Source organism: Loxodonta africana, chromosome 9 (genome assembly GCF_030014295.1).
Source record: "Loxodonta africana isolate mLoxAfr1 chromosome 9, mLoxAfr1.hap2, whole genome shotgun sequence".
Classification (NCBI taxonomy): Eukaryota; Metazoa; Chordata; class Mammalia; order Proboscidea; family Elephantidae; genus Loxodonta; species Loxodonta africana.
The window spans coordinates 46,376,595-46,401,692 of record NC_087350.1 but is presented as its reverse complement, the minus strand read 5'-3'; the positions used below and the strand labels follow the sequence as shown (position 1 = coordinate 46,401,692).

The following is a 25,098-nucleotide window of genomic DNA, read 5'->3' as shown; positions in this document are numbered from 1 at the left end:
CTCTTAAGATTAAGTCTGAGCTCCTCACTGTGACTGTTCGGACCTACCTGATCTCTAGCCTATCTTCTCCTACTTCTTCCCTTGCTCTCTCTGCTTTAGCCATACTAACCTTCTTAGGGTTCTCAAGGAGCCCTGGTGACATAGTGGTTAAGAGCTTGGCTGTTAACCAAAAGGCTGGCAGTTCAAATCCATCAGCTGCTCCTTAGAAACTCGAGGGGGCAGTTCTACTCTGACCTTTAGGGTCGCTATGAGTCGGAATCAACTCAGTGGCACCTAACAACAACAACAACAGGGTTCTCAGACAGATCAAGCTTTTTCTTGCCTCAGGGCCCTCACACATGCTGTTTCTTCTTGCTAGACCGCTCTTCTTGCTTCCCCCACCCTCTTCATATTTCCAATTAAATATGACTTCCTTAGGGGAACTTTCCTTGAATCCTTATGTCAAAGTCCCCCTGTCATATTCTTCAGTTATCACCCTGTACTTCTTCAAAACTAGAATCATAGTAGTGATTGTATATTTAATAGTCTATCATCCCTGATAAATCATAAACTCTCTAAAGGCAGGGACTTGTTTGCCACTGTCTCCCCAGTGCCTGGCAGGGACAGTGACTGCCCACATAGTAGGTGCTCAATAAATAGGGTGGAATGGATGAGTAAGTTAAACGTGTAAAATAATATGTAAATGTCTGTTTACAAAGTCAAGAGCCTGGGCCTTTTAGGAGGAGAATTATAGTACCGGTAGTCCCTGAAAGGGCCTAGGTCTTTCTGGATGGGGAAGAGGCCCCGTTATCTCCAGGTTGACCCCTCTCCTCAGAGGGTGGCAGTTATTAGTGATTTGGACTCTGATGAGACCAAGAAGCAGTCCCACTCCATTTTCTGTGAACCTCAGCTTTTCTTTTTCCCCCCCCAGGGCACGAAGCAGCCTTTGCTGCTTTCCTCTGCTGTCTCTGCAAGATTGGGGTGCTCCGGGTGGATGACCAAATAGCTATTGTCTTCAAGGTGTTCAATCGGTGAGGGAGATGACAGGAGGGGTGGCTGCTGGGGTAGGGGATTGAGGAGGGTCTCTTTCCTCCTTGTTACCATGAGACCAGGGACAGGGTGCTTGAGAGTTCTCCTGAGTGGCTGAGGTCTTCTCATCCCTGTGCTCGTCAGACTCAGGCTTGTGGGTGGGGTTCTAAGACTCCTTCCAGCAGGTTAAAATTCACCTCCAAGTAAAAACAAATAAAGCAAGTGTCAAGCACTGACTGCTGATGGTTATGTGGTGTTTACTATAAAAAAAAAAAAATTTTTTTTTTTTTTTTTTTACTTATTAACTCATTTTATCCTCACAACTGCCCTCTGAAGTAGCAATTGTTATTTCCATTTTACAGATGAAAAAACTAAGGTCACACAGCTAGCTGAGCCTGGCAGTCAGGCTCTCACCGGCTGGCTGCCTTATATCAGCCAGACCACCTGCAGGCAGTGCAGGTGTGTGTCGGTCACCTGGAGCGCTCTTAAAATACAGATTCCAGGCTCCACTCTGGCAATGATGAACAGTAGGTCTGTGGTGGAGCCCAGGGATCGTTGTGTTTAAAAGCACCACAGGTGACTTTGATGCCCAGCCTCTGATTAAAACTGAAGCTTGAAACTGAAAAAACCTAGACGATAAATCTTAAATTCAACTCTCATCAACTTTTAGATGGATAAATGGAGGTTAGAGAAGTTGAGGGTCCTGCCCAAGGTTTTTCAGGTTATCGGGAGGGAGTTGATGGCACTAAAAACCATGGGATTGTCCCCTTTCTAGGCCAAAAGAAGGCTGAGTGTATAAGAAAAAAAAAAAAAAAAGTTCTATTATTTTGAGAGTACCAGCTAATGTATAACTTACGCACATAGATTTTAATTGAAATAGAGACCAGCTACACTCTTAAGTGGTAATTTCTGGCCCCTTTGCACTCCCAATGGCAGAAGGGTTGAGACTGTCTTTTTACTTTTTGCTTCCTTCCCTGTCTCCCCTCACTGTCCTGTACAGGTACCTTGAGGTTATGCGGAAGCTCCAGAAGACATACAGGATGGAGCCAGCCGGCAGCCAGGGAGTGTGGGGCCTGGATGATTTCCAGTTTCTGCCCTTCATTTGGGGTAGTTCGCAGCTGATAGGTAATGAAGAGTCGCGTACCTCTTCAGGTCCCCCTTCCCCACCCTTCTACCCCCCACCCCCCCTCCCCCACCCAAGGGTGCATTCTGTATCCCTCCTTTCCTCTCCTCCTGCCCAGGGCAGACAGTGACAGCTTGCAAAGCAAGGTATTAGACTGGCTATTGACAGAGGCTCTTTGCTGTTGACCTTCTGCTGTGAGCCAGCGTAGTGGGCTGGGGAAGATGGAGGCAGAGTGCCATAGAGATAACGGGAAGTGACATGGGCTGGAGCAGGGGCGCTCGCCTGGTGCATAATGGACTGGTGTGAATGGGCCCCAGCCTCTGGCAGCAGCTGTGGGGTTTTATGTTGAAACTGGGGCTCTTTTGACTTGGTGACTAACATCATCCACTGTTATTACTGCACTGTACACAAGGGGGCCCATCAGGAAGCTGCTGCCAAGTGCTAGGTGGTGGGGCCACTTCCTATGGGGCTGAGTTGAACCTGCTCTGGTGATTCCTCCCCACTTCAAAATATTTTTTCAGGCTTGGTCAGCTCATCAGGATCTACCGGTGGGTGGGGGTAGGGAGAGAATGTCTATTTGACATAGAATTAATTGCCTACAAAATAATATTAATAAACGACCATTTTTTGAGTACTTGCTCTGTGCCAAGCACTATTAAGTGCTTCAGGTAGATTATCTCCCCTAATCTTCTCAATGGCCCTGTGAAGAAGGGTCTTTGCCAGCATTGGACCAGCTAGCATTGAATAATACTTACCTGTGCCAGGCACCATGCTAAGTGCTTTGCACATGGTAATTACTGTTGTGTAGTACTCAGCCATCCTATGAGGGAGGGGCTGTCCTTATCCCCACTTCACGGATGAGGACCCTGAGCCTCACAGACCTGAAGCCACATGGCTAGTTAGAGGCAGCACAGAGTTTATCATATTAGAATGCAGACACACAAGGTAATTTCTTGCTCCCGTGAGGGGTTCGGTGTTGAGAGCATCAGGGCAGGACTGCAGCCCTGGGGTGGATGTTGACCATGGCTAGGCTGAGGGGCCCAGGAGGTATGAGTACCAGGTTCTTAACCCCAGGGCACTTTGCTCTTCCCAGACCACCCGTATCTGGAGCCCAGGCACTTTGTAGATGAGAAGGCTGTGAATGAGAACCACAAGGACTACATGTTCCTGGAGTGTATCCTGTTTATTACTGAGGTGAGGGGGAGGGGCTGAGGGAAGGCCCATGGCAGCCCCTGGTCTTAGATGACTTGAGGCTGGTGGCTTTGCAGTGGGACAGAGAGCCAGAGCTGCTGCCCAAAGATGGCACTAGAAGGTGGGTTATTGAAAAGGTTGCCCCACTAGGCCTCTCTTGAAAGGTTTAAGCAGCTTCTGACATTTCACCATCCCCTCCCCAAATCAGGGGCCTGGGGTTAACTGAATCCCACAAGACTCTCGAGCTGAGGGACTGAGACTCGGTCACTAGTTGGAGATCACAAGTCTGAAGAGGCTGGGTGGGTATTGTTGAGGGGTGCATGATAGCGTATTTCCTGGCGCCCACAAGGTCTGTAGAGCCTAGGGCGTGTGAATATGTAGGATGAAACACTCCGAGGTGTTGAAGAGTTTTTCTAGAGTGGACAGCAGGATGGTTTTCTGCTGAAGGGACACAACAGGGGAGAAGCCTGGTTAAGCAGTTGTAGCACCGTGGTAGGCAATGGGCTCAGGCTGAAGCCATGCTCCAGAGGCCAGAGGGGAATGACACATGACACGTTTTTCCAAGTCAGCTGGGACGGCCACCGCTTCCTTCTCAGAGATCTGCTGTTTTCAGCACGGTAGCAAGCCCAAGGTCAGAAGGACTTGGGGGCAGCCTAGCTCATTGTCTTGAGAGCCTGTCATGTGCTGCTTGCCTTTGAAGTGGAAGGGTCTGTGAGGGTCCGCGGAGCCCTGGGAAACCCCAGGACAAACTGAAGGAGTACGGTGGAATAAGGGGTGCAGATTCTACGCTGGAGCCTGTGGGCTTCTTATGTGGGGCTGGGGTGCGACGCTGCTTTGGCGCCCCCTGGTGGCTGGTCTAGCCCCTTGGTCCCTGTTAATAACACTTAACAAGGAGGCAGGCCAGGCCGGGTCTCAGGGAATATGGGAATTGAATTCAGGTTAAAATTTTGTATTTTGTTTGTTTGGTTGGTTATGCTGGTGAAAAGAACACATACACACAAGAGCTTTCCCAAAGTTTGGGACTCAGTTCGGGACTCAGTTCTCTGCTATAGGAAATCCTAAAGTGACCACTAGGTGGCGGTAAAGGCACACTGAACTTTTAGTAATTTTTTTAATTGAGGGGTACGTATGGATAGGGAGGTGGGGGCAGGATTTAAGAGTTTTTAGCTGTTCCGAACTCCCTCTGCAAGGCTGGATTTTTACTTTGGCTCTAGGGCATAGTGTTAAACCTTGAATGTTAGAAGGGGGCGTGTCCCATGAGTTGAAGTGACTCTGGCAGGCTCCCTTTTGCCAGCCAAGACAGCCTAGAGCCAGGCTGGGGTTGTTGCTGGTTGCAGTACACTGTGTTAGTTCTGCAGAGCTTGTGGCTGGGCTGCTGTCATCCCCCAGCCCCTTCCATTGCGTTTTGCAGCCGTTGTGGGTGATGAGTGAGTGCCCTGGACTGCCTTACTCTGACAAAAGGTCGAAGGCCTGGCACGGGCATGGGGGACCTGGCAGCCGGCATGGAGTTTCGTGTTCTTTGCGCAGGAAGGAGGCGGTGTTGCCCCTGGAGACCTGGCAGTCGCTGTGGACTGGTGCAGCTAAGAGATTAAACAAAACAACCAAAAGTTGGAAATGGAACCCACATTCCCCTCCCGATTCTCACATGGGGACCTGCCCTGGTAGCCCTGGGCATCCAGAAAGAGGGACCCCACCTTGTGGCGCTTCTGCTGTCTCAGGAAATGCAGCTCTGGCGCCTTTAAGAGCCCATTGCAGGGAGAAAAAGAATTTCAGTTTCAATCTGGCTTCTAAATTTGGAGTTTTGGGAAGGGAGGGATCAGATTTCAGCTGGAAGGGAAGGAGCTGACAGGAAGGCGCTGTGCAGAGCCTCCCCCATCCCCCGCCCCATCCCCCCTCAGTTACTGACAGAGGAACCATTTACAAAAGGCCGATTCTCTTGGGAGTGGAGAGGCAGGAACGCAGCGTCTGTGAGTAATTTCCTGCTCAATATGGCTGCTCTGACTCACACGATTCCCCTGGGGTCACTGCGGGACTGCAGCTTGCTTGCTCGTTCTCGCTCTTTCTCTTCTCCCTTTGTGGCTAGAATGAGCTAATTTTTTTTTTTTTGGTCTTCTCACCCCCGATTTCTTTTTCCCTCACGTCTGTTTTTCTTTCCCAGAGTTGCAGTGTCCTTCTGAAGGACTTAGGGAGACCTTGGGACACTGAAGGCCTCAGGGGACAGCGCCTCTTGAGAACCAGTACCTCTGGCCTTTACACCAGTGGGGTCCCAAGGCCATTGGGGCTCCAGAGCATGGGCCCCACACTGGCTCTTGCCCCAGGCCAGCGGCCTTTCGGGGATCCGTTCCTGTGACCCTAGTGGGCGAGGCTAACCCAGGAACTGTCACCTCTGGTTGCCTCTGCTCCACTTGCCTGTCTGCCTCTGCTCACCTTGCTGAGCAGGCTCCTGGAGCTGCTGCAGTTGGGCAGAGCAGCAAGGTGTCTCCTAGGTAGTTTGCCCACAGGGCCTTGTTCAAATAGTGAAGCTGGTGACACAGCTCCTATGATTCCTAAGCTTCGGGGTGGAGGAGTGAAGGGGTGGGCTGGAGCCTGGCCTTGTCCCCAGGAGCCTGGGGCACGGGCAAACAAGGGGGAAAGGAGGGAGGGAGGGGCCGTGGAGGTTGGGGGCGGAGCCTGATGGAGCAGAACAAAGCTTGGTGAAGGCCAGGCTTTGTAGGCTTGGTGTGCCAGTTACCCCTCCTGGAGGAAGGAGCCTTGGCTAGAAACGAGGGGAAAACATTCTGGGTGAGGGGAATGACCCCAGAAAAGTCCTGCTGGGACTGGGATGATTTTTGTCTCTGGTGCTGTGGGCTGGGCTGGCTACACTGCTGGGAAGCCTGGAAGAAGACCTTGCTACAGAACCTGGAGAGAGGCTCCTTGGGAACTTGGGCCTGGGGGAAGGGGCAAAATGGTAGCTTTTTTGGACTTATACCTTAAAGTTTCTTAAGAGTTGCCCTGACTGGAGAAGGTGAGAGGCCTGTGGGTATAGGTCAGCCGGGCAGTAGGCTACAGCTGAAGGGTAGGGGTTATGTGCCACTGAGGACCCCTGTATTATGATTCCCCAAGATGGGAGAGAGCTCGACTTATCCCTTCTCTCTGGAACTGCTCTTCTCCAGCTCCCACCATCTCCACACAGCCCCTTCTGGATCGTTCTACCCACTCAGGGTCCAAGTTACTGCTTCCTTGCCAGACTCAGCTCCTTTGCTTTTCAAAGTCATTCTTCCAAAGCCTGGGGCTCAGGGTGCTGAACCCTGTTCCTCCAGCGTAAATGCTGCCCACAACGGGCGTGTGTGGTGGTGTCCGAGGGATACACTTAGGCACACAAGCCTCCTGTCTCAGTGCTGTGGCTTCTGATGTCATGGGACCTTTGCTGGGCTTGCTGCAGAAGTTTTCTCTCCTTTCCTGGAGGGTCAGACTCTTTCAGCAAGAGAAGGGAGTAGGAATGGAGCTATCCTTGCCCTGCCTGCTGTTTGCTGCTGTGGTTGCCATCCTGTCCCCACCTCCTGGCTAGGCCAGGCTGATTTTCTGAACAGACCTTCCTCCCCAGTCTGCTGCAGGCACCCCCCGCCACGTGGCTACCAAGGTTTGAGTCTTACCCACCTTGGCCCTCCCCCACACCAGCCCCTCCTGCTGCTTTTCCAGCTTTCCTATGGCAGGTGCAGACCCAGTGCCTGTGGCTGAGCCTGCCCTTTGTATGGTGGACGGTGGGGAGGGGCGACCTGGCAGGCTTGGGGCCATGCCGCTGTGCTGTTTATCTGAATGGGGGTGAGTCACAGTGCTAGAGAGGCATGCTGCAGATCCAGGGGAGTTGGTGGGACCTGCACCAGGAGCTTGAATGGAGATTTTATTTCCCTGTGGCTGCTAGATTTGGTGGGAGGTGGGAATTGGGCCCCTTCATCTGCCTGTGGGAGAAAGAGGGGTGACTAAGGGGATGGGCAAGGGAGATTATGTTTTCCCAGTGGGCCTTGCAGGCACCAGTGTGTGTGGCCTGGTCCCCAAGCCTGTGTGTGACCGTGCTGCAGGGGAGCAGTGACATGTTTCCAGGCTACCCCCCTCCAACTTGTGGACTCTCTTTTCCAGATGAAGACAGGCCCCTTTGCAGAGCACTCCAACCAGCTGTGGAACATCAGTGCTGTCCCCTCCTGGTCCAAAGTGAACCAGGGTCTCATCCGCATGTATAAGGCTGAGGTGAGTGGGGGCTGGCTGGACCTTCAGCTGCCTATTGGCTGGCACGCCCACCCCTGCTGCCACACCAGAGAGCTGGGGCTGGAGACAAAGCAGAAGGTGCGGGTCTGGGGGCCCTGCTTCTCTGCCCCTAGTGTTTTGCTCTGAATCTTAGGCCAGCCCCTCTGATGCTTGGGACCCCAGAATCTCCCAACTGTGGAATGGGCAGTTGAAAAAGCAGTGGACTGGGTTCCAGCTGTGCTCGGTGACTTGGGGCAAGTCCCTGCTGCCTGGGGGGGCCACAGTTCCCACCTGTCAAATGACTCTTGGCCCCTCTACTCAGACTGCCTCTGAGCCTACCCCTCCTGTGGGGACAGAAAATGAAGCTGTGCTTGGGAGAGGGTTTCATCTTCTGGAGGCCTCAGCCAAAGTGCTGCTCCTCAGGCCTCAGTTTGGAGGCCTGAAGGGATGTTGTTAATGAGCTGTCCAGGTGATTTTGATGCAGGTGCCCCTCCCTGCTCTGAAATCTAAAGAGGCTTTGGTTTCCTGGAGTGCCACCTTGCTGGGAGGTGGCTGCCCTTGGGCTGCTGAGGCTGTTCTCATCTCTCCTCCTTTCCCAGCTGAGGAGGAGCTTTCTGTCTTGTGAGTGGGGAGGAGACATTTTCTTTTCACCCTTTCCCTTCCACTAGCTCCTCCCATACCTTGGGCAGACCAGTCCTGGGGCTGCTTGACCCTTGGCTGTGGAAAAGCCTAGATGTGAAGTCCCCTGCCTAGTAGGGGGTAGATGGATCCCCAAAGTCCTCTCTTTCCCCTCAGGCTGGCCCTGGCAGCTATCTCGTGGTATTGGGCACTGTCCCTTAGGTACCCATGTTTTGACTCTTAGCCATCCACTGACTTCTGGGAGGGAGGTGCCCCTGGTCTGCTCTGCTAGACCTCACATCCCATCTACAGAGGCAGAGGAGCTGGGAGAAAAGGGTGTTAGAGGGGGAGCCCAAGGTTTGGTAGCACAAATACTTCCAGTTGAGCTAGTGCTCTCTACATAGCCCTGAAGGGGTTAATGGCTGTGCTGGAACTGACCAGGTCTGGCCCTCTGTCTCCCTTCCGTTCTCCCTCCCCCCTAGTCCCTTTCCTCTGGACTTCACATCCTGTGTTTAGGTTCCAACCCACATACCTCTCTAATCTGAGAGGCGTCGCTTGCTGGGGCTGTGCAGGCTCCTTCCGGCAGCCCGTCCGGTGCTCCACTCTGGCTCTGCCTGGCTGGACAGCAGCAGGTCACTGCCCTCTGGGCGTCCTGTTGTTCCTGACACCCCCACCCTGCCCAGTCCCACAGTGGTTGCAGTGGGAACTCTGTTGCCCTACTTAGCTCTCCCCACTGCTGGGTAGTCTGGAACATTTGAGAGGTGCATGGCTCCCTTCCAGCCTGACACCCCTCCCCCCGGTACGTCCAGGACCCAACACTGTGGCTCTTTCCTTGCTTGGGATCTTAAATGCTGTCCTTTCTGCAGGTCTCTTAGTTGAGTAACTAAAGTTATGTTGACTCAGGCCTCCTATGGGTAGAACAAGAGATCCTGTCCTTCTTCCCCTACATCCCCCCAACTTTCTGGAGGCAAAAGAGCTTCAAGCTGACAGAGGGTGGAGGCGGAGCAGGTTAAATTCAAAATGGTGATGATGCGGCCAGAACACAAGAACAGAACCATCCGCAGTGTAACAGTCAGTTACAGCTGGAGAGAGGGTGCAAACATCTGTGGATGTTGACCATGAGGAGGACAGCAATCAAAAACTACCACCAACTCAGGACAAGACAGAGGGTGTACTGGTAGATAGATAACCCAGCGCCCATCCTGAAATCAGGAACCAGCTCTGGGGGCACTCCGCCTGTGCACACGGGTAGGGGGCCTTCAGCCTCCTCAAGCCTGTGTGGAAGCCAGATGTTGTTGTAGGATGGTGCTGTGACTGACTAACTGTAGTTACGAACACCAAACTTTGTAACGTTTAAGGCTCATTCATGAGTTACTAGCAAGTTGTCCTGAGTCTTTGTTCCGTGATAGTTCATGGAATTGTATGTTCCTTGACCAGAAGGATCAAGTGGAGGACTTGCATTTTCAGACCAGTTCTCAGTCCACGGGGAAGACCTTAGAGGCCCACCAGTCTTGAAGTCAAGAAGGGGATTAGCAAAGCCAGGGTCCACCAGCCACTTGGTCTCTCTGAGCTGGCATAGAAGCCTGGCCAGGCCCTGGCATTAGGTGCTCTTCCTCAGGTGGCCCAACGGTTTGGGACTGACTGCACCTCTAAGCTGCCTGTTCAGGCCTTTTTGAGCTGAAGCACCTAATGCGTTCAGGGGGCCTTGTGTGGTGGCAGAGCTGTCTTCCTTGAGGGCCATCACTGCTGGCGCTACCTTCAAAAGGGCCTTGTCAGTACCCATAGAGCCCCTTCTCCACCTTGAGCCTCTGGTCCTAGCCTCCTGGCCTGGGCCTCCAGCTGAAAGGCCTGTAAGAGGTCAAGATGAAGCTGTTGCTCAGCCCATCTGCACAGGGTCGGACTGCCAGGGCCCAATTAGCCGGTCTGGACCTTGCTGGGATAGAGCCCTGACCAGAGGCTCCCTTCTGCTCTTGCCCTGGAGCCACAGACTTCTTTGCCCCAAGCAACCTCACCCAGATCCTGTAGCCCAGCTCCTCATCTCTTCTGTGACCCTGGGAAAGCTTTTTCGGGGGCCCCTTGGCATCATCCCAGGGGAGGGGCCCTGTGGATGAAGTGGAGCGATATCTGCCTCTGCCCCGCCCCCAAGCTTCTTGCCTTTGCAGTTTCTCTTGAATGAGAGCTAGAAGCAGGCTGACCTTTGACCCTTGCTGGAATTCCAGGACCCTAGGGGCCCCCTTTTCCAAACTCCCACCACTTCCGTGATGACATAAGCACAATGGCAGCTGACTTTGCCTCTGGCCCAGTTCTGCTGCTGCTCCTCCCCCCAGGGACCACCCTGGTTGCCTGCTCCCCAATTTCTCTGCCCAAGGCCTGGAGCCTGGCTGTGGCCACGGCTCTGGCTCTGCTCCCACATTGCAGGTTAGAGCCCTGCTCTTCTTCTGCTGCACAGAAAGGATTTTCTTTTTCACTTCTCCCCTCTTGGTCCGCTTTTGGGCCTTGTGAACCGCCTCCTCCCCTGACACACAGCTGGCCAAGACCTCCTCACTCCATGTTTCTGCAGCTCGTTGTTAAGGCGAAGGAACCTGGGCCCAGTCACAGCATCCCTTGGCCCTTCTGAGTTAGAGGCTAAGACCCTAGCCACACTATGAGTCCTTCCCCTCCTCTGGAGGCCAGAAGTCTTGTTCCACCCCAACCATGAGGTGCTCAGCATCTTCTAATTATTTCTGTGGCCGAAGGTGTGGGAGGAGGCCCGGGGCCAGCCTGGCAGATCCCCACATGCCCAGAGCTGCCGTATGTTGAGAGCTAGCCGGTGACCAGAGCCTGTGTGGTTGGCACAGCTGAGCTGGGCACAGGCAGGCTGGGGCCTGGAGCCTGACCCGTCCCTGCCCTGTGCAGTGCTAAAGCAGCGCCCAGGCTGGAGGGATGCTGGCCTGAAGGTTGTGCTGGCTGTGACCCAGGCCAGCTTCTGTGTAGGCCCTCCTGATCTCTTCATCTCCTGCCCTCTGGCAGACTCTGGGGCTAAGGCTGGTCTAGGCTGGGGTCAGAGAGTATGGCCAGGCCCCTGCTCAGTGCTCTTTTCTCCTGCCCCACGCACAGGGCTGCTGGGAATTGCCCAGGGGGTGGGGGGACATCAGCTTGTTCTCATTGTCTCACTCTGAAGTGCCAAGATGCCTTTTTTTTTTTTTTTTTTTCAGTTCAGAGAACTAAAAATCTGAGAAAATAGGCCCTGGTTCCTTCTCAGGCTTATGTACAAATGTTCTCAAACATCTTCTCCAGGGGCTGGGCCTCAGCTAGAAGGTTCCCATATAATTTGGGAGGGTTCTTTTTTTTTCTAAATTTTATTTATTTTGTTGTTGTTGTTGAGAATATTTTCTTTGAGTTGTGCAACCATTCTCACCCTCCTTTTCTGAGGTGTTCCTCCCTCATTAACATAATCTCACAGCCCCCTAAGGTTCCTTTTAATCTTTTGAGTTGCTGTTGTCAATTTGATCCCATATAGATAGTTCTTGAAAGAGCATAATGTTCTTTTTGTTTTTTCTACCAGTTAAGCTAAACTATCGTTTGGTTTTAAGAAGACTTAAGGGACATCTTTTCTCCTACTGGCTGAATAGTATTCCATTGTGTGTATGTACCACATTTTGCTTATCCATTCATCTGCTGATAGGCATTTAGGTTTTAGGTTTAAAGATTATCTTAGTGCAGTAGTTTCAGGGGTTCATTTACCTTCCATGGTCCCAGGAAGTTTGTAGTCTATGAGAATTTGAAATTCTGTTCTACATTTTCCCCCTTTTGATCAGGATTCTACTATGGAAACTTTGATCAAAATATTCAGTAGTGGTAGCTGGGCATCATCCAGTTCTCCTGGTCTCATGGCAAAGGAGATAGTTGTTCACAGAGGCAATTAGCCACACATTCCATATCCTCCTCCTATTCCTGACTTTCCTTCCTCTGTTGCTCCGGGTAAATAGAGAGCAAGTGTTGTGCCTTGGATGTCAGCTTGCAAACTTTTAAGACCCCAAGTGCTACACAACAAACGAGGAGACAGAACAAAACCACTCAACACTATATTAGGCCAGTTAACTGGGATGTCCCATGAAACCATGACCCTAGACCTCCAAGCCAAGGAACCAAATCCCGTGAGGTGTTTGGTTATATATAAGCAGCCTCAGTAGCTATTCTTTTGTTGTTGTAGTAGTAAATATATCTATCACACAACTTTTGCCAATTCAACTTTTTACAGGTATATAGCTTATTGACAGCAATTATAATAATTGGCCATGCAACCTTATCCTTAACCTATGCAATTTTTCCATCATTGTTAACCTCCCTTTTCTCCTTCCCTCTGACCGCTGGTAACCACTAATAAACTTTGATCTCTGTACATTTGCCTTTTCTTGTTTTTTTATGTAAGTGAGGTCATATAATATTTGTCCTTCTGTGACTGGTTTATTTTGCTCAGTGTAATGTCTTCAAGCTCCGTCCATACTGTAGCGTGTATCAAGACATCATTTCTCCTACTGGCTGAATAGTCTTCCATTGTATGTATGTGCTACATTTTGCTTATCCATTCATCTGTTGATAGGCATTTAGGTTGTTTCCACCTTTTGGCTATTGCGAATAGTACTGCAATGAACGCTGGTGTACAAGTCTCTTTTTGAGTGTCTGCTTTCAAGGCTTTTGGTTATATACCTAGGAGTGGAATTGCTGGGTCATATGGTAGTTCTATTTTTAGTTTTTTGAGGAACCGCCACACTGGTTTCCACAATGGCTGTACCATTTTGCCTTCCTACCAGCAATGGATAAGGGTTCCAATTTCCCCATATCTTTACCAACATTTGTTATTTTCTTTTTTTAATCTTGGCCATCCTAGTGAAAGTGAAATCGTATTTCATTGTGGTTTTGATTTGCATCTCTCTGATGGCTAATGATGCTGAACATCTTTTCATGTGTCTGGGGGCCATTTGAATGTCCTCTTTGGTGAAGTGTCTATTCAAGTCCTTTGCCCATTTTATGATTGGGTTATTTATCTTTTTGTTGTTAAGTTGTTGAAGTTTTGTATATATTTTGGTTATTAGATTCTTATCAGATATTCTCCCAGTCAGTAGCTTGTCTTTTCACTTTTGTGGTAAAGTCTTCTGTTGAACAAAAGTTCTTAATTTTTATGAGGTCCCATTTATGTATTTAATTTTTGGTGTTTGTGCTTTTGTTGTTAAACTAGATAATCTATTGTTAAAAGCTAGGTGTGACAGCGTTGCCCTGCATTTTCTTCTAAGAGTTTAATGGTTTTAGTTTGCATATTTAGGTCCTTAACCCATTCTGAATTTGTTTTTGTATATGGTGTGAGGCATGGGTCCTGTTTCATTTTTCTGCATGTGAAAATCCAATTTTCCCAACATCATTTATTGAAGAGATTTTCCTTCCCCATTGAATGGATTTAGTACCCTTGTCAAAAATCAGTTGATCATAGATATGTGGGTTTGCTTCTGGACCGTCAGTTCTAGTCCGTTGGTGGGTGGGTTCTTTCTCATCTGGCTGCCTCTCTTCTTGGCTTTTGCTTGTGGGGTTGGGCTGCCTTTCTCTCACACACATTATTTGGTGGGTCTGATTGTGGTGGAGCAGGGTTTTTGGACCGGAAGGGTGACTAGGGACTGGAGGAGGCCAGTGTCAAGTAGGGAGCCTTGCCTTTCTCCGAAGGCCTGGGGGCCACTCCTGGGCCTGGATGGACCCCTCCTGGGCCTGGAAGGACCCCTCCTGGGAAGGGCTCCACCTCACTAGTTCGAGCCTCCAGGGTTGCCCAGGGGCCCTAACCTCTGCTCTTCCTCTTCCTGCAGTGTCTGGAGAAGTTTCCTGTGATCCAGCACTTCAAGTTCGGGAGCCTGCTGCCCATCCAGCCAGTCACGTCATGCTAGGAGGGCCTGAGCCTCCCAGGCTGCTCTCCCAACCCAGCTGCGGCCCCCTCCCCACCCCTCCCCTTTGTTCTTTCTGTTTGACTGTTTACTGGGGTGGGGTGGCGAGCTCCAGGTAGACGGAGAGCATAAGGCTGAAGGACCTACGTTGGGAGAAGTGACCAAAGTGTGGCCAGTTTCCTGACAACCCCCTCTCCCTGCTGTGGCAGAGGGGCAGGAAGAGGGGTCTAGGCCTACCCCTCCTGTGCCTGCCCCTCTTTTCCTCCCATCACTCCTGTCCAGCCCCATTCTGATACCTGGGGCTGTCCTGCGCCACTGTGGGGGAGGGGCTATTTTGCCATTTCCATTGCTTTCCCTCCCCATCTCCTGTTGCCTTTCTGAGGGTTGGAGCAGTTTCTCCCCAGGGTGGGTCAATTTCCTGAGCCCCTGGTCTCCCATGTTCAGGTGGGTTCCTGGGTGCTCTGAGGGCTGGAGGCTGGGGCCAGTGACCAGCCAGCCCAGGAGTGGAGTTGGAGAAGGAGGGAGGGAGAAGCCTGGGCTGTTTTGGCTGGTGACCCCCCAGCTCCTCCCTTTCTGGCTCCCCCTGGGCCTGAGGAGATGTATCCAGAGCCTCATTCTGGCTCTGCTGTTCTTTGGCCCTTGACTTTGTTGGGTTTCCTGTTCATAGCCACACCTGTCGCCCTCCCCAAGGGATAGCCTCACTATGAGGCTGCCCTTTGGGGGCACTGGGCTCCTGGGAGGGCTCAGGCAGGGTTTGCCCCCCTCTCTCACCAGACGATTAGGTGAGGCCTACCTTTCCAAAGCACTCCATGGCGGGGAGGGGGTGGCAGAGACTCCGGGAGGGGCTTGGGGCCAGTTGTGTGTGTGGAGAACCTGGATTCCTCGTGGCTGCTGTACTTTCGGACGCTTCTGCTGCCTCCTCATTGCTTCTTGCTCTTCTTCCTGAGGCCCCTTGGCCCTGTTTCTCTGCTCCCCGGGTGGTGAGTGGGCCATCGCAGGAAGGGCTTAGAAAGCAGCAGCTCTGCTCCGTATTCTCCCAGCTGCCCAGGACTTGCTGTGGGCTTTGTGGGATGAGGTAAGCGATGGCTCCCCAGCCTGGGCATTGGCTATGAGGATGGGCAGGGGCTGAGCTGGCCGGGCCCGCCCCTAGGGGTGAGGGATGCTACCTGCCAGTTCCCGAGTTTTCTTCTAGGGCTATTCCCAGGCCTGGCTCTTGCAGACTCTCCCTTGCCCAAGCCTAGGCCTGCCCCTCTCCACTACTTTATGCCCATGTCTGGGTCCCACATACCGTTTGGGGAGGAAGAGCACCTGAGAAGCACAATATAGGGCTTGACCCTCAGGTCTAGGCTGATGATCTGGGCCGAGGCTGAGGCAGGAGCCACAGAAATAAAAGTTTTCCTAGGAGAGGCCTAGTGCCTGTCTCCTTCCCATGGTCCAGACCACCACCCTCCGGGCACCTCCCTGCCCTGTGCCAGCGTCCCCCACCCCCTGGCCCCTTGCGCCTTCATTGCTGTTGGGATTAAAGCCTCTGTTTTGCACCTGTCACCTGTGTGAGGTTTGCCTTTTTATGCCACCTGCTTGTTCCATCTCCGGACTGTTTGTCCCTCATCAGGTCCCCTTCCTTTGGGCCATGGTGTCTGGGGCTTGAGCTGTTTCATATCGGGGCTGGATCGAGCCTTCCCTGGGCAGTGAGAAGGCACTTGGCTGAATGTGTAACAGTTGCTTGAGCAGAGACCTAGGCTCAAATCCTGGCTCCCCCAAGCCCCTACCCGAGCCGCAAGGTCTTGGGTAAGTTACTGAATCTCTGAGCCTCAGCTTCCAGTAAATGGGGCCAGTCGGGGTAGTTGCCAGGAGTGAATAAAGGATGTGAAATCTTCAGCTCAGGGCCTGGTAGAGAACAAATACCCCCATGGTTGCTGTGGCCGTTCTTGGTGAGGGCAGCCCCTCTGGACTTCCGGGTCACCCTGGAGCAGGCCCAGGGGAGCCCTGAATAGAGACACTGGTGGAGCCTTTGGACTGGACCTGGCAGTGAGATGTGCACCTGTGGTTTTTAACAGAGTGGCCCTGCAATCTACTGCTCCCTCTCACCAACTGTCCCTGTCATGCTAGAGTTGGGAATCTGTGGGGCTACTGTGACCCAAGACTTCCTCAGGCACCCCTATTCCCTGTCTTCAGGCCAAGTCTTCTCCCCAGAGAACAAGGACACTTGGCCTCTCTTCTGGCCTCAGTCCTGGGTCAGCTGCACCTTTTCCAGGGGATCCTGATGGCCAGGAGCCTTGCCTCTGGAGTCAGGCTGACCTGGGTTCAAACCCAAGACCCGCCACTTGCTAACGAGGAGACCCTATTAGTTGACTTCATCTCTCCGAGCCTTGGCTTCCTGATCTACAAAATGGGCACGATAATGCTGACATCATGGATCATGAGGAATTCATTCATTCCATAAAAAATGGGTGCCATTCCTCATTCTAGTGTGGATGACAGGGGTAAATCCGTAAGTAACAATGTCAAGTGGTGAGGTGTAGTATGAAGAAAATAACAGCAATTAAGTAGAGAAGGCAGGGGAGGGGTGGAGTGTTACTTGAACTAGAGTGGTCAGGAAAGACACCTTGGTGGAGGGACATGAGGCGAGACCCAAATGAGGAGGAGGAGGACCCTCCAGTAGAACTTTGGGCAGAGGAAGCAGGGTGGGTGCGGGCACAGTGCAGGGCCCAGCTAGGACTTGGGGATTGGAGCCATGGTGGGACAGGAGGTGAGGTCGAAGAAGCCAGGCTCCAAGGCGGTGGGGCCTTATGGGCTCTGCTGAGGAAAGGAGTTTGGAGTTTAGAGAACAGGTAGTCCTTGAGTTACGACGAGGTTCCGTTCCGACGACTGTCTTAAGTAGATTCTGACATAAATCGAGTACCGAATTTTTTTTTAGTTTTCATTATTGTTGCCTTTTATTATCAGAATCTTTATAAGACCCTGGTGGCGTAGTGGTTAAATGCTACGGCTGCTAACCAAGAGGTCGGCAGTTCGAATCCACCAGATGCTTCTTGGAAACTCTATGGGCAGTTCTACTCTGTCCTATAGGGTCGCTATGAGTCGGAATCGACTAGACGGCACTGGGTTTGGTTTTTTGTTTTTTTTTTTGGTTTTATAAATTATAACACTAAACATCTGCAAGTAAACATCTGAGAATAATGTCAGCAAGTTACACCCTGCAATGTTGTAGTACATGTTAAGATAAAATGTACCGACCCCCCCCAAAAAAACAAAAAAATAAATGGGGCAAATGTGGTTTGTGGTAAGTCGAATACATTGTAAGTTGACCACCTGTATTTAATGGGAGGCTACTGGAATGTTTTCACTGGAGCAAAGTGCCTGGATCACTCTGCTGCTGTGTGAGAAGGGCCAGGGCTGGGTGGGACAAGAGCATGGGAGGCTGTCGATGTGGTTGGGCGAGAGGTTGGTGATTCGGCTTAGGGTCCAGCGTGGAGGTGGTGAGAAGTGGTCAGATTTTGGCTGTATTTGGGGGTACCGCTGACAGGAAGGGAGGTGTGAGAGGGAAAAGCAGCAGCCAATAGCACCCCTGATACTTGGCTTGTGCAACTTGAAGCCATTTACTGAGGAGAGAGGAAGACTGAGGGATTGTGAATTTGCTGTTGGTGGGGGGATGCCTATTACCTTCTAAGAGGAGATCTGGGAGAAACAGTTGGATATGCTAATCTAGAGCCTGGAGTGGGTTCAGGCTGATGAAACAGACCAGGGAGCGGTCAGCATAATGACTGGGTGTAGAGCCACCCAGCAGCTAAGTACTCGGCTGCTAATTGAAAGGTTGGTGGTTTGAACCCACCAGCCTCTCCATGCAAGAAAGATGTGGCAGTCTATCCTCATAAAGATCTATAGCCTTGGAAACCCTGTGGGGCAGCTCTGCTGTGTCCTATAGGGTCACTATGAGTCCGTATCTACTCAACAACAATGGGTTTGGTTTTTGGTAGCTCCACCAGACCAAGAGACCTCTAAGGGAGCGACTGTGGGTGGAGCAGGGACAGCTGAGTTCCAGGGCACAGGAGGAGGGCAGACCTGCAGGGTAGTGGCCAAGATCAGAGTCCTGGAAGTGGCAGTGACCTGCTGGACATGTGACTAAGAGGACAGAGAGTTGGCCCTGGGTCTCTGTGCCCTTGCTCAGGGCCACCTCAGGGGAGTGATGGGACTGGGGAGGGGGAGGGAGAAGGGAGCACGGGAAAGGCTCTGTGGAGGAAATGGCATTTGGATGATTGGTGCGGATGAGGGACACTCCAGGTGGGGGCCAGTTGCAAAGGTGGAGAGGCAGGTTGCAGCTGGCCTGCATTGGGCTTTGAGCACCATGCTCTGGGGAAGTTTGAAACTTTCTAACAGGCTCTCCTAGTGCTTTCCCATCTCCTTCACACTTGACACACCCACATTTGATCATCTGGAAAATTATGTTCCACCAGGACAGGGACTAGCTGTCTTGCTTACTGTGTCTTCCTGGGATCCATCAGAGACTGGCACACAGAAGGCACCCAGTAAATGTTGAATCACAGAGTCCGTGGGGAGTCCGTGGAGGAGCCATGGAAGATCAGGGAAGATATTTAACTGTGTGTGAGTGTGAGGATGGAACAGAGCCAGACTGGGATCTAGGAACCTCAATGGGCTACTGTCTGGTGCGGTGCTGGAAACTGGGGCCACCACCTAGGTAAGAGATGTTGAAAGCCCTCTGCAGGGCAGAGAGAGGCGCTGGCCTGGGAAGGGGAAGATGGAGATAGAATTTGGTGTTGAGGAAGAGGGATGAGTTCTTGACCGTGGGGCAGATTCTAGCATGGCTTATCCCGATGAAACATTGGAGTACTCTAAAGGTCCAACAGTTGGGGAATGTTGGAGGACGGATGGAACAGCCATACAATTGGCTATCCCTGCAACCAGTATACCCAGCATTTATCTGTTTGTTCTTATGAAAGATGCTTACGGCAGTTAAATGGGAAAGTGCAACCACTTTTTGTCAAAAAACAAAAATTATACATTATTGACCCATCTGTCTCTCTACATAGACAAAGGGCCAGAAGGCTGTTTATCCAGGTATTAAAGTGCTTATCTTGGGGTGAAGGGGATGTGAGAGTTTTTAGAAAACCCTTAATTGCTTTTCCTGCTTGCAAACGAGACATGATAGTGAATGTTAAATGTGACAGAACTATGAGAGAAAGAGAAAGTGATTATGGGTAAGTTTCAACTTTGTTTTTTGTATTTGATTTTTAAATCTTTCCACAATGTCTACATATTACTTTTGTAACAAGGGGGCGGGGGGGGAGGGGGGAAGGAATTAAAATTGTTTTGCCCAAAAAGCACTGGAGGAGAGGGTTTGTTCATCCAGGCAAGAGGATGTGGAGAGATGGGGAGTTGATGGAGGTATCCAGGCAAAGGGTGGGGAGTTGAGTTCTGGGCAGGTGGTTTGGCCCATAGCCTGCCTGGGAGTGATGCAGCCACAGGGGAGTGGCTGGTGGGGCTGGGGCTTTGGAGTGGAGAGCAGCTGTTGAGAGGACAGTGATGAGGGGTGCAGCCAGGTTGGGCCCAGCAAGGAGAGGCAGCTGGGATTCCTCATGGAGCCCTCGGACTGGGGAGAGTTGAGGTGAGCCAGCATCCCTGGGTGGGCAGCTATGGCCTCCCTAGCCTGGCAGTGACTTCTGAGACCTCGCCCTACTCCGGGGAGCCCGGTAGACGTAGGTTGGATCCAGAATTCAAGCCTAGAGTTCAGGCACGCTTTCTTCTGACTGTGGCCTGGGTTGGGGAGTGATGGCTGTAAACCAAGGAACAAAGAGTTCCATTTTTTCTGATGCTTTGGATGCTGCTGGAGCCATTTTCCTGAGTCCCAGCAAAGGTCAGAGCCCCTGGTGGGTCCAACTTCGTCCACCATCTTCCTCCGAACAGGGCGTTGAGGGCACTGTGCCCAGTGCCAGGGACACCCGGAACACCCCAAGGTCTCCAGGGAACACGGTAGAGGAAAGGATGTGGACTCAGAAACCCAGCATACCTGTGTGGCCTTGGGTTTCCCCTCTCTGAGCCTCAGCTCACTTATCTCACCCGCGGATGGAAATGGCAGGCCCGTGATGATGAGGTAGTGTCCACAGTACATAGCCCGAGGTTGGAGCCCCAAAAGCATCAGCGGGAGGTGGCATCCCTTCCCACAGGGCAGCAGGCCAGTGGTCCCTGGTGCCGATGCTCTTCCCTCTGCCTGCTGCCACTGTTCTGGGACTCGTAGGACCCTTCCCAGCTGGACCTTTGGTGACCTCTAACTCAGTCTCTTGGTCTGGGTGGGTGACAAACTCCTTTTCCTTCCTTACGTGCTTGAGACCAGGTTGGGGCTTTTCAAAAGAGACACTGCAAAGGCACACAAAGCACAAATGCCTTAGGTAACCGGAGTCTAGCCACAGGTGGGATTGCCAGCTTGGATGACCACAGGCCAGACCAGACTACTCAGACCTCGGCTTGAGGAGAATTCTGCTGCCTGCGTTTATGGGCTCCACAGACCCTTCCAGAGATGGCTCCCTAATATCTACAAGGGGTAGAGAGTGTAGTGGTCAAGGTGTGTGTGCTCCGGAAGCAGCTTTTGCACTTCCTGCTGTGTGACCTTCAGTTAGTTACTTAACCTCTGTGATCTTCTGTTTCTTCATGTATAAACTGGGGGTACATAAACACATCCTTCCAGGGGTTGAACTGTGCCCCCCCCCAAAATATGTATTGTAAATCCTAACCTCTACTCCTGTGGTTATAATCCCATTTTGCAATGGGTTGTCTTTGTTATGTTAATGAGACAAGATTAGGGGAGAGAGATGCCAAGCCACTTGAAGATTACCCAGTAGCAGAAGCTCAGAAGAGACAAATACCTTCCTCCAGAGCTGACAGAGAGAGAAAGCCTTCCCCTGGAGCCAGCACCCTGAATTCAGACTTCTAGCCTCTTGGTTTAAAATCAGAAAAGGTGTGTGTCAGGGTTGTATCCTCTCACCATATTTACTCAATCTGTATACTGAGCAAATAATCCAAGAAGCCGGAGTATATAAAGAAGAATGCAGCATCAGGATTGGAGGAAGACTCGTTAACAACCTGCAATATGCAGATGACACAACCTTGCTTGCTGAAAGCTAAAAAGACTTGAAGCGCTTACTGATGAAGATCAAAAACTATAGAGGCTTCAGTGTGGATTACACCTCAAAATAAAGAAAACAAAAATCCTTACAACTGGACCAATAAGCAACACCATGTTAAGCGGAGAAAATACTGAAGTTGTTAAGGATTTCATTTTACTTGGATCTACAATCAATGCCCACGGGAGCAGCAGTCAAGAAGTCAAACAATGTATTGCATTGGGCAAGTCTACTGCAAAAGACCTCTTTAAAGTGTTAGAAAGCAAAGATGTCCCTTTGAGGACTAAGGTGCCTGACCCAAGTCATGGTATTTTTAATCACTTCATTTGCATGCGAAAGCTGTACAATGAGTAAGGAAGACTGAAGAACAGTTGATGCCTTTGAATTACAGTGTTAGCACAAAATATTGAATATACTATAGGCTGCCAGAAGAATGAACAAATCTGTCTTGGAAGAAGTATAGCCAGAATACTTCTTAGAAGTGAGGATGTTGACACTTTGTCTCACCTACTTTGAACACGTTATCAGGAGGGGCCAGTCCCTGGAGAAGGACATCACGTTAGGTAGAGGGTCGGCAAAAAAGAGGAAGACCCTCAATGAGACAGATTGACACAGTGGCTGCCACACTGGGTTCAAACAGAGCAACTATTGAGAATGGTGCAGGACCAGGCAGTTTTTTATTCTGTTGTACATAGCTATGAGTCAAAATTGACTTGACAGCACCTAAGAACAATAACAACGTCCTAAACTGTGAGAAAATAAATTTCTGTTTGTTATAGCCATCCACTTGTGGAATTTCTGTTATAGCAGCACTTGATAACTAAGACACCAGCATTTAGATGAAGGACCCAGCAAAAGAAACTGAGGAGATGTGAACCAGAAGACTGGAATTAAGTGACCCTTTTTTTTTTCTCCTGCCTAGCTGGTATTGTCTCTGTTTTTTAAACTAAGCATGAGGGGGATGTATAGAGGAAGGACAGCAGTCCCCTTTCATCTGGGAATAGAATCCCTCTTCCCTATGGCGAACCCATTAGAAGGGATTTTGAGTTGGGGCTGATCACACCTTCCAGTCTTGGGGGTGGACACATGCCCCAGACCTGGACAATCAGAGGATCTCTGCCTCCTCCATCATGACTGGTTCAGGAATGAGCACTTGACCCAGGCTGTGCCAACGACAGTCATCCCTGGTATTTTCTGTTGAAGCTGTTGGGAGGACTGCCCCTTCTGCTAGAGTTGCTCAGCTCCGATGTTATGCTGGGCTGCAGTGTCAAGATTGGCTTCATAATTCGTGAGGCCAGCGCAAAGTAAAAATTTGTGGGGCCCCTTGTTCAAAGAGCAAGAAAAAGTGCCATTGGTGGTACATAAAATCCTTTTTCTTCTTTTTGCAGTTTCTCTCTCAACTTGTTATTGTGGTTTTTGTCTTGCTGGTGGTATAGTGGTTAAGCGCTACGGCTGCTAACCAAAGGGTCGGTGGTTCGAATCCGCCAGGCGCTCCTTGGAAACTCTTTGGGGCAGTTCTGCCCCGTCCTATAGGGTCACTATGAGTCAGAATCCACTTGATGGCACTGGGTTTGGTTTTGGGTTTGTTTTTTTTATGGATACTATTTTTTAGAGCAGTTTTAGGTGTGCAGAAAATACAGAGCATTCTCTTACACCTCCTCCCCCACCCACAATATTTCTCTTAACATCTTGCACTCTTCTGATACAATTGTTATGACTGATAAGCCAGTATTGACTGATACGTGATTATTAGCTGAAGTCCATAGTTGACATCAGGGTTCACTCTTTCTGTTGTGCAGCCCATGGGTTGTGACAAATGCATAATGTCATGTGTCTATCATCATCATGTTTTTTATTTGCTATTTACTGTCATTCTAAGTAAAGAAAATTTAATATATTACATGATTAGCATGACGTTTACCATTCATCTTTATCATTGCATAATATTTTAAATGTAAGTATCAGGGCATTTAATTCATATGTAGAATCACAGAAATTACACAATTTTTATTTTGTGGCTCATCCTGGAGAGTGCCTCCCACTGGTCAGAAAAGACAGACACAAGCCACACTCGGCAGATTAGAAGGAGGAAGGGAGGCTCTCAGCAGGTGAGGAGTTATGCAGACCACCTATCCCAGCCCTGTGGGCACACTGACTCCTGTCTAATAGCTGCTGGATTCTTTTTCCTGCCAGCCACTAGAATGATATTCCAAGCCCTGGCTAGGGGTGGGGTCTGAGGAAGTTGAGCCAGGCAGCTCTGCTTCCCACAGACCTGCTGCCCCAACCTATGGCAGAGGGGGTGCATGGATTGGCGGTGGGAGAGAGGTTCTCCCTGCCTAGCCATGGCCTCTCAGCCACCAGATATGCTGTGGTCCTGTCCACTCACGGCAGTGGCAACCACTGCCTTGCCCTGAGATGCTGCTGGGCACGTGTGACTGACTCTACCCTCCTTGTACTTGTGCCCAGGCCCCTTCCTAGGAGAGAGGGTGGGAATGGTCACCGTGTGGGGGCAGGTAGGGGATGCCAGGGGGTAGAGAACCTGTTCCAGGGAGGCAGGTTGGTGGTGGAAGGCAGGTCCGCACATGAGTTGAAGCTCCAAGCTCTCCAAGCTCCTGGCAAATGCTCCGTTGTCCCATAGGACTTCACATACAAAAGGCAAATTCTAAGATAAAATTGTTAAGAATTTCAAGATGGCAAATCCAGAGCATTAAATCCGTGCATGGGATTGTTCTGAGCATGGAATTCTGTGCGACTGCTCCGGTGCACACCCATGAAGCTAGCCCTGAGCAAGAGACCAAGAAGGGACAGGAAGTCCAAGAGATGAGTGAGCAAGCCCTGATGGTATCACGTGAGCGAGCCTCTGGATTCAGCTGTGCACAAAGCATAAACACCCATGGACTTCCCAGTTTCTTAGCTAGTAAATCCCCTCTTTGCTAAGAGTTTCGGAGGCCTGCACAATATGGGCCCCACAGAGGAGAGGATACAAGCCTGGGAATTTGGACACCTGGGTGTCTTTCTTAATTTCAAGAGTCTTGAAACTGTCCACCCACTTTGTACCCCTGCAGGTCACTTAGAGGTCTCATTGGCCCCTTTCCCACATGGATCCTTTATGTTCCCCCACCATGTCCTTTACCTATTGCAGGCCTCAATTTCTCCCTCTGAACAAAGGAAAGCTTTGTTCTCCAGCCTTCCCAGGTCTTCCCAGGCTAATCTCCATGGGTGCCAAAGGAAACCCACAAGTTCCCCTTGAGGGTGGGGAGTAGTAGTGGCCTGCAGGGCTCTGGGAGTTGGGGAACATGAGTGGGAAGGGTGCATGGGAGTGTACAGAAAGCATCAAGAAGTGACTGGGCTGGGGAGCAGGAGGGTAGGAGTTAGAGACCCACGGGCATGGGTGCTGGGAAGGGCCTGATGGAGGGAGGACAAGCTAGAACAATTTCTCACCCAACGTTTTCCCTTTAAGTCACTCCCTGGAATAGATGCATTCATTCATTCATCTACCCATTCATTCATTCATCCACCCATCTATTCACTTATCCACTGTGTATACATGTCAGTCTGTCTGCATGGTGTATGCAGACAGGCTGTGCCTCAAACTTCCAGGCAGCCATAAGACTTCTAGGAAGAAGACACATATACCCACTGGCATCAGTCATTCTATGGGAGCTACATTCATCTATGATCAAGCCAGACACACAAGGCACTTAGACAGTGCTGGCAAAGTGAAAAGCTTTATTGTTATTTATAGAAAGCAAACAGTAAACAACAACAGATTCTCAAAAGAAGAAATGCTTACTCTTCCCCAATTACCCATCTTCATTCTTATGTCGGTGGGCAGGCACACATTGGTTCAGGTCAGATACTGTGTTCAGGTCACTTCTGCCTCCGGCTACCACCA

The 25,098-nt window shown here is 50.8% G+C and overlaps 1 protein-coding gene across 1 annotated transcript in view; it reads left to right on the top strand.

The window, feature by feature from the left end:
- PTPA (protein phosphatase 2 phosphatase activator) overlaps positions 1–15,610 on the top strand; it is a 38,819-nt gene extending 23,209 nt beyond the window's left edge. Inside the window, exons 6-10 of the mRNA XM_010587575.3 lie at positions 911–1,010; positions 2,009–2,133; positions 3,225–3,325; positions 7,439–7,546; positions 13,993–15,610. Coding sequence (XP_010585877.2) covers positions 911–1,010; positions 2,009–2,133; positions 3,225–3,325; positions 7,439–7,546; positions 13,993–14,070 — 512 coding nt within the window. The 3' untranslated portion in view covers positions 14,071–15,610. The remainder of the gene's footprint in view (positions 1–910; positions 1,011–2,008; positions 2,134–3,224; positions 3,326–7,438; positions 7,547–13,992) is intronic.
- Positions 15,611–25,098: the final 9,488 nt, after the last annotated feature.